Source organism: Cervus canadensis, chromosome 2 (genome assembly GCF_019320065.1).
Source record: "Cervus canadensis isolate Bull #8, Minnesota chromosome 2, ASM1932006v1, whole genome shotgun sequence".
NCBI lineage: Eukaryota > Metazoa > Chordata > Mammalia > Artiodactyla > Cervidae > Cervus > Cervus canadensis.
Genome location: NC_057387.1, coordinates 108104345 through 108118132, shown reverse-complemented (window position 1 = coordinate 108118132; position 13788 = coordinate 108104345). Strand labels below are relative to the sequence as shown.

At 46.1% G+C, this 13788-nt stretch overlaps 1 protein-coding gene across 1 annotated transcript in view; it reads right to left on the bottom strand.

The window, feature by feature from the left end:
* TRPM8 (transient receptor potential cation channel subfamily M member 8) overlaps positions 1 to 7068 on the bottom strand; it is an 89109-nt gene extending 82041 nt beyond the window's left edge. Inside the window, exons 1-2 of the mRNA XM_043462048.1 lie at positions 6947 to 7068; positions 3775 to 3848 (exon numbers count right to left, since the gene is read on the bottom strand). Coding sequence (XP_043317983.1) covers positions 3775 to 3848; positions 6947 to 7063 — 191 coding nt within the window. The 5' untranslated portion in view covers positions 7064 to 7068. The remainder of the gene's footprint in view (positions 1 to 3774; positions 3849 to 6946) is intronic.
* Positions 7069 to 13788: the final 6720 nt, after the last annotated feature.

Sequence of the window (13788 nt, the reverse complement as noted above, 5' to 3'; positions counted from 1 at the left end):
CAGGATGCTAGTTCTGCCCCTTGGGACAAGTCTGAATCCTACGGAACTACACTGTTAATATAGTAGCTGCTAGCCATGTGTGGCTATCATTTAATTTAATGTGAAAATTCAGCTCCTTGGTTGCACTAGCCAATTTCAAATACTCACATGGGATGATGCAGATAAAGAATATCCCCGTTATAGTAGAAAGTTCCATCACACAGAGCCCATTAGAGCAAAAGCAAAGTTCTTCCTGTCTCTACCTAGAACCCAGGATGGCTGAGGCAGTGAGGACTGCAGAGAACAAACCCAGATCCAGGAACATACAGCCTCGAGAGTGCCAGGAGGCAACCCCTAACTTGGGCAGCAGTGTCAGAGGGTAGCCTCAGCAACAGGGGCCATAGTCAGGCATCACTCTCCAGTGACCACACAAGAAACAGACATCCGAAAGGGGTTAAAGAAGAAAAACATGAGTGTTCTGGGCTTAGCACATATGGGACAACTCTGGGGGAGGTTTGGAGTAGTTTACGTCAGCTGGTGTGCCAAGCAGCAGCAAAATTACACTATTACTATTACCAGTCACTTCCTTTGAGTCCTTTGTCCGATGAGTAATTTAGATTACACAGAGCATCCCCACGGCTGATAGATGAAAATAATAAATATGAGAAGTTAAAAAGCTTATGGAGTCTTGACTCTGGTCTACAACCTTGGGTCTCCTCTGAGATAGGCACTGGGAGACCCCAAGGTGTTCCTGTCCTCAGCTGGCATTGTGGAGGGGGAGGGCTACTCACTTCGAAGGCAAGTCCCTTCGTTTGGGGTCAGACCTGAGCTGCAATCAGACACCATCAGGTGGGTAGTTGTAGATTTCCCTATCCTCCATCCACTTCTGCTGCAGCTAGTAGAAACACCCTGACTTTCCTTTGAGGACCCCTCCTTCCCACACCAGATCCATATGGACACAACACCCAGTCAGTCAGTTCAGTCACTCAGTCGTGTCTGACTCTTTGCGATCCCAAGGACTGCAACACACCAGGCTTCCCTATCCATCACCAACTCCCGGAGTTTACTCAAGCTCATGTCCATTGAATCAGTGACGCCATCCAACCATCTCATCCTCTGTTGTCCCCTACTCCTCCCACCTTCAATCTTTCCCAGCATTGGGGTCTTTTTCCAATGAGTCCGTTCTTCACATCAGGTGGCCAGAGTATTGGAGTTTCAGCTTCAACATCAGTCCTTCCAATGATCCAAGACTGGCCAACTACATATTTCATCACCTTCCCAAGGATTAGAGTGGGTCCATGGCCCATGCCAGGCCAATAAGAGCCATGAACTCCAAGATCAAGGGTCCAGGACTTTGGGTAGAATTGCTAGGAATGAGGCCCTCTTTCCCCTCACTGGTAAGCTGAACTGGTATCAGCCAGAGTTGTGGTGTCCATTTTGCCATTACAAAGGAGGAGCCTTCCCACCCAGAGAAGGACAGACCCACAGATAAAAAGAGGCGGGGTCTTGGTGACACTAAGCCCTGGATCTGGCTGTGCTTTCCAGCCACAAGTTCCCATTACAACCACCACTCATTTAAGCCAATTAGATTGGATATCTGCAAATGACAAGGTACTGATGAATAAAGTCAGCCTAAGGCAGGGTCGTTCTTAGAAGGGGAAGGAGCTGGGCCTGAAAAGAACGTACACATGGTTGCTTCCATGTCCTAGCTATTATAAATAGTGCTGATCCAGAGGGGTGGTCTGGGGGCAGGGGAGGGAGGCTCAAGAAGGAGGTGATATATGTATAATCATGGTGATTTGCATTGCTGTATGACAGAAACCATCACATTGTAAAGCAATTTTCTCCCAATTAAAACATTAAAAAAGAATGCACAAAGAAGAATCAGAAAACTGAGTTCAATCCTTCATTTCTCTCCTACCAGCAATATGAAAGTGAAAGTGTTAGTCTGCTGCCTTGCAGGCAGGTTCTTCACCCCTGAGACCCCAGGGAAGCACACGGTTTATCACTGGATGTTGAATATAGTTCCCGGTGCTATACAATAGGACTTTGTTGTTTGTCCTTTCTATATATAATAGTCTAGCTATTCACTGATTGTTTAGTTGCTGCCATAGTTTGTGTTTAAACACTGACTCTCTGTTGACCAGAGGCAGATCAGGAGTGTTATAATCAGCCTTAGATCCAACCTTGGCTTGGCTGCCTGTTCACTGCATGAACTTAAACTAATTATTATCTTTTGAACTGAATTCTCTTATCCTAGAAATCCAGCAAAGTATACATTCTGAGTTGTAGTAAGGATTCAGTGGGATGTTTCATAAAATTCCTGCCATAGAAAGTTCTCAGTCAATGTGCTTTCTTTCTTTGTATAAATTAGAAAATGAACATCAGAAAAAATAAGAGATTTCTATTTTATCGTTGGTATAAACTTAGTCGTTATGAAGCATTTTGACAGAGTATAAACTCTGTGAGTCAGCTATCTATCCCCCACATTTCCCTGAAAGATTTTGTGTTAATTTGTTTGACTGGTACAAAATACCATTTGGATTCATTCATTCATTCAACAAATATTTATTGAGCATTGACTGTATCAGGGAACTTTACATACTTGATCATGAATTCTACAACTGCCCTGCAAGGTAGCTTTTATCATTTGACTGACAAGTCAAGTGAGACCTGGAAAGACTCACTGCTTTACCCAGGGTCACATTGCTGGGCTTCCCTTGTGACTCAGATGATTAAGAACTGGCCTGCAATGCAGGAGATGCAGGTTCGATCCCTGGGCCGAGGAGATCCCCAGGAGAAGGAAATGGCAACTCACTCCAGTATTCTTGCCTGGAAAATCCCATGGACAGAGGAGCCTGGCAGGCTACAGTCCATGGGGTCGCAAAAGAGTTAGACATGACTTAGCGACTAAACAACAGCAATAAATGATAAACCATAATGGAAAAGAATATTTTAAAAAAGAATATATATGTGTGTATAACTGGATCACTTTGCTATACAGCAGAGAAGAATGCAACATTATAAATCGACTATACTCCAATTTATAGAATCAATAGCTAGACTGTCTCCTATCACCAGTAGGCAAAAGAGAGGGAGCAGAGAGGGAGCAGAAGAATGCAACATTATAAATCGACTATACTCCAATTTATAGAATCAATAGCTAGACTGTCTCCTATCACCAGTAGGCAAAAGAGAGGGAGCAGAGAGGAACATATGAGAGAAAGGGAGGACTAAAATCTCTTCATTAGAGCCCAGGGCACCTTCCGTGGGAAACATCATCAGTCAGTCCACTTATCACTGGCCCTTTAGGTAACATTCACCGAGGACCCCCCTGGGGTTGCTCCCCAAGGCTTTTGTGACTCAACCTGGATGTTCCAAAACATGGGAGACTCAGCATAGATGAACACCCAATCAGACAAGAGAAGCCACAGTCAACAGCCAGACAGAGGAGCGGGTCAGATTGCCACGTGTGCGCATGCCTGCCGTTGCCTGCCAACAGCTATGAAATAACAAGGTTCATTGCCACGGCCACCTGGGTGGGCTCCCAGGCTCATGGGAACACCAAGAGAGTGACAGCCTGTCTTGGAACCTTCACCCACTCCTGCCAAAGCTTAAAATATGAAATGATACCTCTCTAGGGACAAGCTGCTTGCCAAATTCTTCCTGCTCGCACACCATTTCTGAGAACTGCAAGATGCAAATAACCTGAATAATGAACTAGTCTGCTGTCATGGTTGTTAATAATTTATCTTTGAACATACTAGCAAAATCGGAGGCAAAAGAGGTACTTACGTGGCCTTGGAATCTTTGGTGAAGAAGACACACTCCCGTTTCTTAAAATTTGCTTCAATGAAATTCACCAAGTCCTTTGGAGAGAGAACATGGGAACAGCACATCACTAATTTGCTCTTAACCCCTGCTGCTCTTCATGAGTGAACTAAACTTATTTCAAAGAGTTTAAGGATTCACTGCAGATCAGTAGCACCCAGCATCCTGTCACGCCTTTAGAGTACACAGACCTTTAAAAAAGAGGCAGATGTTTAAATTTTTATAACTAAATGTAAATTTTTCTAACAGTTGCTTGGCATGATCTTGTAACAGATGTCACACACACAAAGTATGTTTTTTCAACTCTAAGGCAACTGGGGAAAAATAAGGATCTGTTGGTAGCTTAGCATAAATAATGTATTACTGCAGATTCCCATTCCTCTAATGCTTGCTTTTCCAAAGATGATAAAGTGCAAATGCTCTTTTCAGACTTGCATTTGTCCCCCCACGGGCAGGTGGTCAGGCATATCCAGGACCTAATTCTGACACGTGATGGAAAACTTCCCTTTAGGTGACAGAAGCAAACCAATTGGCAAAGATTGAAAACTACTTTGAAAATACATATACTCCTCAGAGTGGGAAAAGATATTTGCAACATGTATTGATCACCACAGGCTTGGTAAATAGAATATATAAAAGATGATGGGACACCAAGAATAAGACAGACAACGGCAGGAGAAAACGGCAGGAGACGTGAACAGGCATTAAATAAAAGAGGATACAGAAGCCATAAATGTGTGAGGAGCTCAGCCTCCTCGGGAATGAGGCAAACGTGAAGGGAAACCACAATGACATCCCATGACACACGCACCAGGCTGGAAAAATTAAGAGAGCATTGGATCCAAAGGCCTGGGAAGGGCCCGGCAGGAGGCCTCAGACACACTGTGGGTGGTGAGCAAATTGGCACAGCTCTGGGAAACTGGCCACCGCTGTCCCGTCAAAATAGTCCCTGTGTCCTGGGAATGCCCTGCACGCTCAGATGCCTGGCACAAGGCTGGCAGCTTTAGGGGACTGTCTTGCCCCGTGGAGGTGGGGCTGGCAGTCCAAACCCACTTCCGTCAAGTCACTGGGCACCCACAGTTCTCAGACAATGTCCTGTGCATTTTCCTCCTGTCTTTGCACCAAAGCCAAGCCTGACTCCTCATCCCCCACAGCGAGGCCATTACAAAAAGGGAAGGGACTGTCCCTGTCCTGGAGAAAGGTCCACCGTGCCTTCAGCAGCCTCCCCTAGCCATCTGGTGCCCACTACTGTACGTTCTGAGACATCAGAGAATAGGAACCACATGCCCCCTTTACCTGGCCCTTTAAATGATATTTCACCATAAATCCTGTGTCTTAACCCCAATTCCCATTAGGGAGAGGTGTTCATCTTCACCCAGCAGCCTCAGCCCAGAGAACCTTCTCCAGGGACCACCTCACACATCTAGGAAGGTTCAGAATGGCCTTGCTCCTAATAGCAAAATCAGAAACCCAAATGTTCATCCCCCTTAGGCTGGACAAAGGAGCGCGTGAGGAAGCCCAGTCCAGCAGGATGGAATCAACGCCACTACACCTGGCCACTCGGAGGAACCACAAACACAGGTCAGCTAGCAAGAAACTGAATCCACAAAGGAGTAGTGATTGTGGGATTCCACAAATGTCATAACAGACAAAATGAAACCATCCACTGTTTGCGCACATATATTCAAACCATAAGCTTATGAATAAAAGCAAGGAATGGGGAACACAAAATTCAGGACAGCATGGAGGGCTTTGACATGGGGGGCACATGGGAGTCTCCTGAAAAGTGCTGGTGATGGATGCAAGAGTGTTAGTTGTATTGTTTTTCCTTAGGCTGGTAATTTATGTTTGTAGGTTCTTTTCTACCAATATTAATAAAAAAAAATGTAGAAAGCAAAAATAAATCTCATATCCTCTGAATGAAAAAGTTTCAAAGCCCTGTGATGTCCTTTCATCCTCATCATTTTTTCTAGCTCTTCACTAGTTTTAAGTCTACTTCACACAGATAAACAGAGGAGCCTTCTGCCCACTCACCCCTCCCCGCCCCAAATCCAAAGCAAGCAACTCTGTGTGCAGGGACACAGAATGGCGAGAGGTGAGACAGGCACCAAGGAGAAGGGCTAGAAGCTACACCAGAACAAATGCAGACGCAGAATGAGCCACCAGCCACGGAATTAAATAAAGGACTTCAAAACTCACTTCTAAGGTGAACCCACAGGGCTGGAAGCAAGAACACCAAGCATTAAATCATAAAAACAAATATTCAGAGCATGGTATTTCACTACAATGTGTAAAATATGTAAAATAGATACCATATATAAAATAGCCAGTGGGAATTTGTTGTGTGACTCACGGAGCTCAAACTGGTGCTCTGTGACAACCTAAAGGGGGAGGATCCGGTGGGAGGTGGGAGGGAAGTTCAAGAGGGAGAGAATGTGTCTATCTATGGCTAATTCATGCTGATGTATGGCAGAAACCAACACAATATTGTAAAACAATTATCATTCAATTAAAACTAAATATTTTTTTAAAGTGCAGTATTGAAAATGTGATATAAGTCAGCTAATAGGTGCACTCTTGAATGAATAAATAACAAGGTCTTATTGTACAGTACAGAGAGTTATATGCAATATCCCGTAATAAACCATAATGAAAAAGAATATGAAGAAGAAGATGCATATATGTGTGTGTGTGTTAAGTGAATCACTCTGCTGTACAGAAAAAATTAACACATTGTCAATCAACTACACCTCAATAAAATCTATTTTTTAAAGGCCCAAAACAAATGCATTCTTTAACAACGTAAGGTTACAGTTACAATCTTTAAAACAGGAATGCTTGACAAACAACACAGAAAAGAAAACACAGACATGAATGCGATGAGACATGATCTTCTTAAAGGAGTGAGGTGAAAGTCACTCAGTTGTGTCCGACTCTTTGCGATCCCATAGACAAGCCCATGGAATTCTCCAGGCCAGAATACTGGAGTGGGTAGCCTTTCCCTTCTCCAGGGGATCTTTCCAAACCAGGGATCGAACCCAGGTCTCCTGCACTGCCGGCGGATTCTTCACCAGAAAGGAGGAGTACGTCCCCAAGGAACCTTAACTGCGTGTTGGAGGCGGCCCGGCTAACTCACGCTCTCCGCGTAGGACACGTCGGTGCTCCGGGAATTGCTGGAATACAGGGTCCGCGTGCTGTCCGGCGTGCCGTTCCTTCTGTTCCTCATGCTGAGCCGTGCGCCCTTGAACGACATCTCTCCTGTGGACAGAGGGGAGGGGGGAAGATGGGGTCACCAACGTGGACAGGCTTCACTGAAGGCTTTACCGCAGTGCCCTCCCCGAGCCCCTCCCCTCTCGCCGACTGCTGCCCCAGAGCCCCGTCCCTACCCGCGCCCACCCCGGGCCCCCTCACGAGGTAATTGTCCCCCGGCCTCTGCCCTCCTCACTTCATCTCTCCTCCGGGACCCAGCCTGAGTTCAGTCCCTCCCTACGCTTTCCCTGGCCCCTCACGCCTGGGCAGGGCCCCTCCGGGTGCACCCTCTTGTCTGGGGGGTGGGATCCAGCATCCCTGACCACCACACAAGCGGTGAAGGATGGCTCCTTTCACGTTGATGGATTTGGAGAGAACTGTAACCAGCGGCTTGCAGCTAGAAGACCAGTTGGCAGGCAGGAGAGAGGACTCCTGCCCTGATCCAGTCACAAGAAGGGGGAGGAGAACTTTGATCGACAGGGCAGTGGGGCCCGAAGACCAGTGAGCTCCCAGTCACCCTGACACCTGGAGCCGGCACACAGGACCCAGGGGACCCTGACAACTTCCTCCCAGGCTCCAGGAGCAGGCCATGAGCTGGGGCTATCATAGACGCCTCGGTTGCCATGGAGATGCCCCCAGGATGTCCCCTGCTCTTCTGGGGATCTGAGTCTCCCATCCCAGCTTCAGGAGCAACCTGTCCCTCTTGTCTCCCGAACGTTATCTCAGACCTTTATCCACCAACAGCTGCACCATATCCCTGGGTGGTCGAGCAGACACAGCAAACATGGGATTCCTAGAACAATGGCATCATCCTTCTCCTACACTCCCGTCTGCCCCCACCCCGATCCTCTGTCTGCTCCTGGGACCAAGCTCCCCCAGCTGCCCGTGACCTCTCCCCCCACCACCCTCGCCTCTGTCATCACCACATCCAAGGGGTACTCCCACCCCTTCACCCCTCTCTAGCTCTTCCAGTGGCCCACAGCTGCCCCCCAGACCCAGGTACCTCAGCCTGACCTCACTCACCTCCCTCTCCTTCTGGGCCAGGCTCCTCACTGGGCCCCGACTTTGCCATGTGGGTCCCACAGTCTGTTTGCAGCCCACTTCCCCAACTCCCCCAACACCCAGCTGGTTATCTCCTGCTCATCCTCTCGACCTTATGCACCATCTCTTCAGGGAGGTACCAATGATGCCCAGGCTGGCACAGACCCCCCGGTGGCCTATTCTGGAAGCACCGCCTACTCTCCACCAAGACATGAGTACCCTGATAGGTTTCATGATCTGTTTGGCCCCCTGTCTACTGTCTACTTAAGACTGTCTACTTAAGACTAAAACCAGATCTATCTGTTCAGCAAGGAGATCAAACCAGTGCATCCTAAAGGAGATCAACCCTGAATATTCATTGGAAGGACTGATGCTGAAGCTGAAGCTCCAGTACTTTGGCCACTGGATGCGAAGATCCCACTCATTGGAAAAGACCTTGATGCTGGGAAAGATTGAAGGCAGGAGAATGGGGCGACAGAGGATGAGATGGTTAAACAGCGTCACCCACTCAATGGACATGAATTTGGGCAAACTCCAGGAGTTACTGGAGGACAGAAGAGTCTGGCATGCTGCAGTCCATCGGCTCACAGAGTCGTACACGACTGAGCAACTGAACAACTGTATTCCCAGAGCCTGGCACAGAGCCCAAAGCAGAATGTATTAATACCAAGACTGACGGAATACATAAGCAATTATATAACACTCCCCCTCACCCCCAAATCCTCCTTTAGTTTGCAGATTACTTCCACCTCACCTTCCACAACCCCTGCATGTGGAAAGGCTGAGATCCACGGCTCAGCCACTCAGCTCCTGACCTCTCAGCCTGGCTCCTCCTCCCAGATCGCCTGTACCAGCCTCAGAACCCTCCCATGCCACAGAGATGGGAGGCCTCTTTAAAGCCCGCTGAGAACCCTCAGGCCAGGCTGTTTAAAAGAACAAGCGCTTCTTTTACTTCTCTCTCTAGGCGTTTCACAGAGAGACTCGGAGTATTAATTGGTACTTTACATACATTATTGTAAAACCACAAATCAATCCTGCCAGGGATTTACTGCGATTCCCATACAGCAGCAAATGGCTTCTAAGTAGGGCACCAACGGTCAGCAAGTGATTCATTTGCTCGCAAGGAAAAAACTGCTGATTTCATTGCAGCGGAAAATGTCTATTTTTGCCTTTTAATCACAGTTCAAATAAGAAATGGGAAGGCTGTGTAAAAAGAGCAGGAAGCAGTCCTGTTCTGACATTTCAGGGGCCTTTATTCCATGTTAGTTTCTAATCGGTTTTCTGAGGTCAGCTGATATTCTAGTTGACTAATTATGAGTCTGGCCGACCTTCACACTGCCTCACATGCCAGGTATACCATTTATCCATCTCCTAAACACAGTTGGGAGTTAAGGCTTGGGTGTGAAAGGGGTATTAGGAGAAGGGACATAGGGTCAAGGACCAAGGGCTTCTAGGGAGGTCTGGAGAGGAGAGGAAAGGGTCTACAGGGACCCCCAGGATCCTTGGAAAGAAGGTCGTCCACCCCGGAAAGGAGGTGAACTGGAAAAGCAAAATGACAACCACGAGGAGGAGAAAGTGAAAGCCACACCAGGGAGAAACCAGTTAATGCATCAAATACTAAGGAAAAGTCATAAAGTCATACCACTAGGTCGAACAGTATAAAATCCTGTAGAAAAATGGGTGAAAGATCCAAAGCCATCAAACAAGGAAACACAAGTCACTAATAAACACAAACATATGCTATGCCTTCCTAGGAATAAAAACAACAAACCTCCAGTGACAAGGAAGCATCCAGGGGAGACAGTCTCAGATGACAGCATTTGATGTTGAAAAGAGCTTAGTGCAAACTCTCTCATATGGCTGGGGGACCTGGGGAGGTAAAAATCATTTTCCAGCCTGCAAACCAGTGTGGCAACAATGTAGCAAAAGTTCAAATATTTTCCTTGGGGCTTTGGAGAATTCTAGATAAAAGAAGTCATCAGAAAGACATTAAAGGGTATACTTAGATTTTCATTTCATAGAAAAAATTAGAAATGACCTAAAGTTCCAACAATAGGAGAACATTACATGCGGAAGGAGTAAGAAGATGGTACCATGAATGAGGTGTATTTTAATGACATGGAAAATTAATAAGATTTATTGTGAGCAGAAGAAAAGCAGGAGGCAAGAAATCCCAGTGGTCAGGAGCTCTGACCTTAGAGAGACAGCTTGGGTTCAACCACTCACCCTGTGACCTTTAGTGGGTCTTTCACCCTCTCAGCTTCCCTATAAAGATGAAGGCAGGAGAAGGGGATGACAGAGGATGAGAAGGTTGGATAGCATCACCGATTCAAAGGACATGAGTTTGAGCAAACTCTAGGAGATAGTGAAGGACAGGGAAGCCTGGTGTGCTGCAGTCCATGGGGTCGTGGAGTCTGACACCGCTGAGTGACTAAACAGCAACAACAAAGGAGCCAATACACAATGCACCTTCAGGAAGGGCAACTATCGAAGAAGGGGGTGTACAATCATTACATGTAACGTGTATAAGGCACATGGAAGTAAATGCACCAAGATGGTAACCACTGCTATATGTGTGGGTAGGACTGAGTGACTTTAACTTTATCCTTTCACTTTTTATATTTGGCAAAATTAAATATATTCCTTATGTAATCCTGAAAACATATTTAATAAACAGGAAAAGTTTCTAGAGACTGGATAAGACAAAGATAACTGATGACCTTAGTGATAACATTTCAGTAAGTGGGGGTGAGAGACTGAGACCATAGGACAGACCTCTCCATCCACAAGAGCACGTGGGTGGGGGTAGCTTCAGGGGAGGGGAGGGTCACAGGCTGACCTGTTAACTCCCAAGGGGCATGATCGTGTTTAAGTCTTAGGGGATGAAAACTAGCAGAGAGAGAGAAACAGTTATGACAATATAAAGCACAGAGTAGGACTTTGTGGGGTAGTTGGGAGCAGTAAGACTATCAGCATTAAACTGATCAACTGAGGATAAATGATAAATCGAAGATGAAAGGAAAAGAGAGTTGAGAATACCATAATAAATGCTGATGAAAAACTTGGGGGGTCTTTTTCTTTCCCTCTCGCTTTGTATTCTTTGAAATCATTCCTGGACATTACACTGACTTCCTACAGCCCCAGGTCCTTGGTCTCAACTGGACTGTCTGCCACGTACTCCAGAGAAGAAAGGCCAAGTCCGCCCCAGACGAGAGGCTGGCTGGGGACGCTGCACGCCTGTGACATTGCACACTTGGAAACTCTAGAGCAGTTGTTTAAAAAGCCGAGTTTAGAGAAGTGGTCTCAAAGGTGGAGCTTAGGGCTTCCCGGTGGTGAGGGGCTCAAGGACCCCTCCCCACAGCTGTGGGAAGAGTGCTGCTCCTTCAGATGTGTATCTTCAGGGTCCTTCCTAACAGGCTCCCTCTGGGGAAAGGTTTGTGCTGCCCAAAAGCATCTGGACACATCTGCTCTGGGGCTTGGCTACACACTTGCTCCCAACCAACCACGAGGGCAGCCAGGAGACGTCTGCGGCTTCTGTCTCTTGGAATGGAGAAGAAAGAACGACTTCACTTGAGGAGAAGTGAGTTTGTAAATGGTTTACCAAGCTTCAGAAGTTAAAGGTGATGGGCTGATTCCCCAAAACCCCAACACTTAGGGGTCGGAGTTTCACATACATCCTGGAATACATGATCGTGTAACTCCCAAACTGTGACACGACACAACGGAACATGACGTAAGCATAATACGTAACTCTTATGGTCTTAAAGCCTAGCCAAGGTCATCTCTTGGATATTACTTTCTCTGGATCAGAAGTGAGATGTTTAAATGAGATATTTGGTATCCACATGAAAGAGACAGTCCACCACTTGGAGGGCTGTGGAGTATAATGTTGTCAAGCATGAGTTTCAAGTCTAGGGCCATCTTTTTGCTTTCTCTGAGCGCAGTTCTCTAAATTAGTGAAATTCTCACTGAGGAGTAGGAAAATGGAGTCAAAAAAATGATAGCACCGGATATGGACTAACCGCCCCCCCAGGGGGACCTCCCCAAGTAAGACTCTACCAGTAAAATGACACCAAACATGCCCTGTAATGTGGATATGATGTCTGATAAGGTGGATTTCATGTAAATCACACACGCAGTTTATTCTATTATTCTGCTTCTTAAAAAATTGTAGGGTTGGCCAATGCATCAGGAAAGCACTAGCTTCATAACACAGGCCAGAATTTCAAAAGTAAAAGTGTAAAAGTAAAAGTGCATATCGAATCCAACTCTTTGTGACCCCATCGACTACACAGTCCATGGGATTCTCCAGGCCAGAATACTGGAGTGGGTAGCTTTTCTCTTCTCCAGGGGATCTTCCCAACCCAGGGATCAAACCCAGGTCTCCCTCATTGCAGGCGGATTCTTTACCAACTGAGCCACAAGGGAAGCCCAACAATACTAGAGTGGGTAGCCTATCCCTTCTCCAGAGGATCTTCCCAACCCAGGAATTGAACTGGGGTCTCCTGCATTGCAGGCGGATTCTTTACCAAAAGTTCACGGAAAAAATGAAAGATGTACTTTTCTTCAATAATGAAACATATAATGTCAAGAGGAATTCAAATAAACACACCAAGCGTGCATGCTCAGCTTTGTCCGACTCTTAGTGACTCCATGGACTCCATGAGCCCACTAGGCTCCTCTGTTCATGGGATTTCCCTGGCAAGAATGCTGAAAAGGGTTGCCATCCCCTTCTTCAGGGGATCTTCCCAACCCAGAGATCGAACTCACATCTCCTGCATTGTGGGTGGACTCTTTACCACTGAGCCACCAGGAAGCCCATTTCTCAATTCCTGTAGCATCACCCTCACCAGCTTCAATGTGAAGTCTCTGAAGAAGGTATGTGCTGACCTGATCAGAGGCATGAAGGAAAAGAATCTCAAAGTAAAAGGACCTGTTTGGATGCCTCCCAAGACTCTGAGAATAACTACAAGGAAAACTCCTTGTGGTGACGGTTCTAAGACTTGGAATTGATTCCAGACGAGGATCCACAAGTGACTCTTGGGCCCACACAGTCCTTCTGAGATTATCAAGCAGATCCCTTCCATCAAGATTGAGCCAGAAGTCAAGGTGGAAGCCGCCATTGCCAATGTCTAAATCAACCTTTTAAATAAATTGATAATCAGCTGCTTAAAAAAAAGGAGAGAAGAAAAAGTTCCACACAGCAGACATAGCAAACGTCGATAGGATAAATCTTCCCTGGAGTAGAGAAAGAACTGAAACTGAAGTCGCTCAGTCATGTCCAACTCTTTGCGACCCCATGGACTGTAGCCCACCAGGCTCCTCTGTCCATGGAATTTTCCAAGCAAGAATACTGGAGTGGGTTGCCAACTGAGTCTTCAATATTAAAAAATAAAAAAAAAAACCAAAGTCTCATGCCAGGTGAAATTAATAGGCTTAAAGGTACCCAGTGAAATTATTTAAAAATAAAGATAAAGCCATACAAGCAGATAAAACAGAAAATTTCTTTGGTGTGTATGGATGTTAGGAATGGTTTGTGTCCTTTGTACTTTCATATACATTTTAATGTCTAAATTTGAAACTTTATTAAGGATGTCTTGATTTTTGACTTTTAAAAATATTCAGGACAATGAATTTTCTTGAATTAAAGGTGACAGTAGCTTTAAAAATGACCCAGATACAGGTACA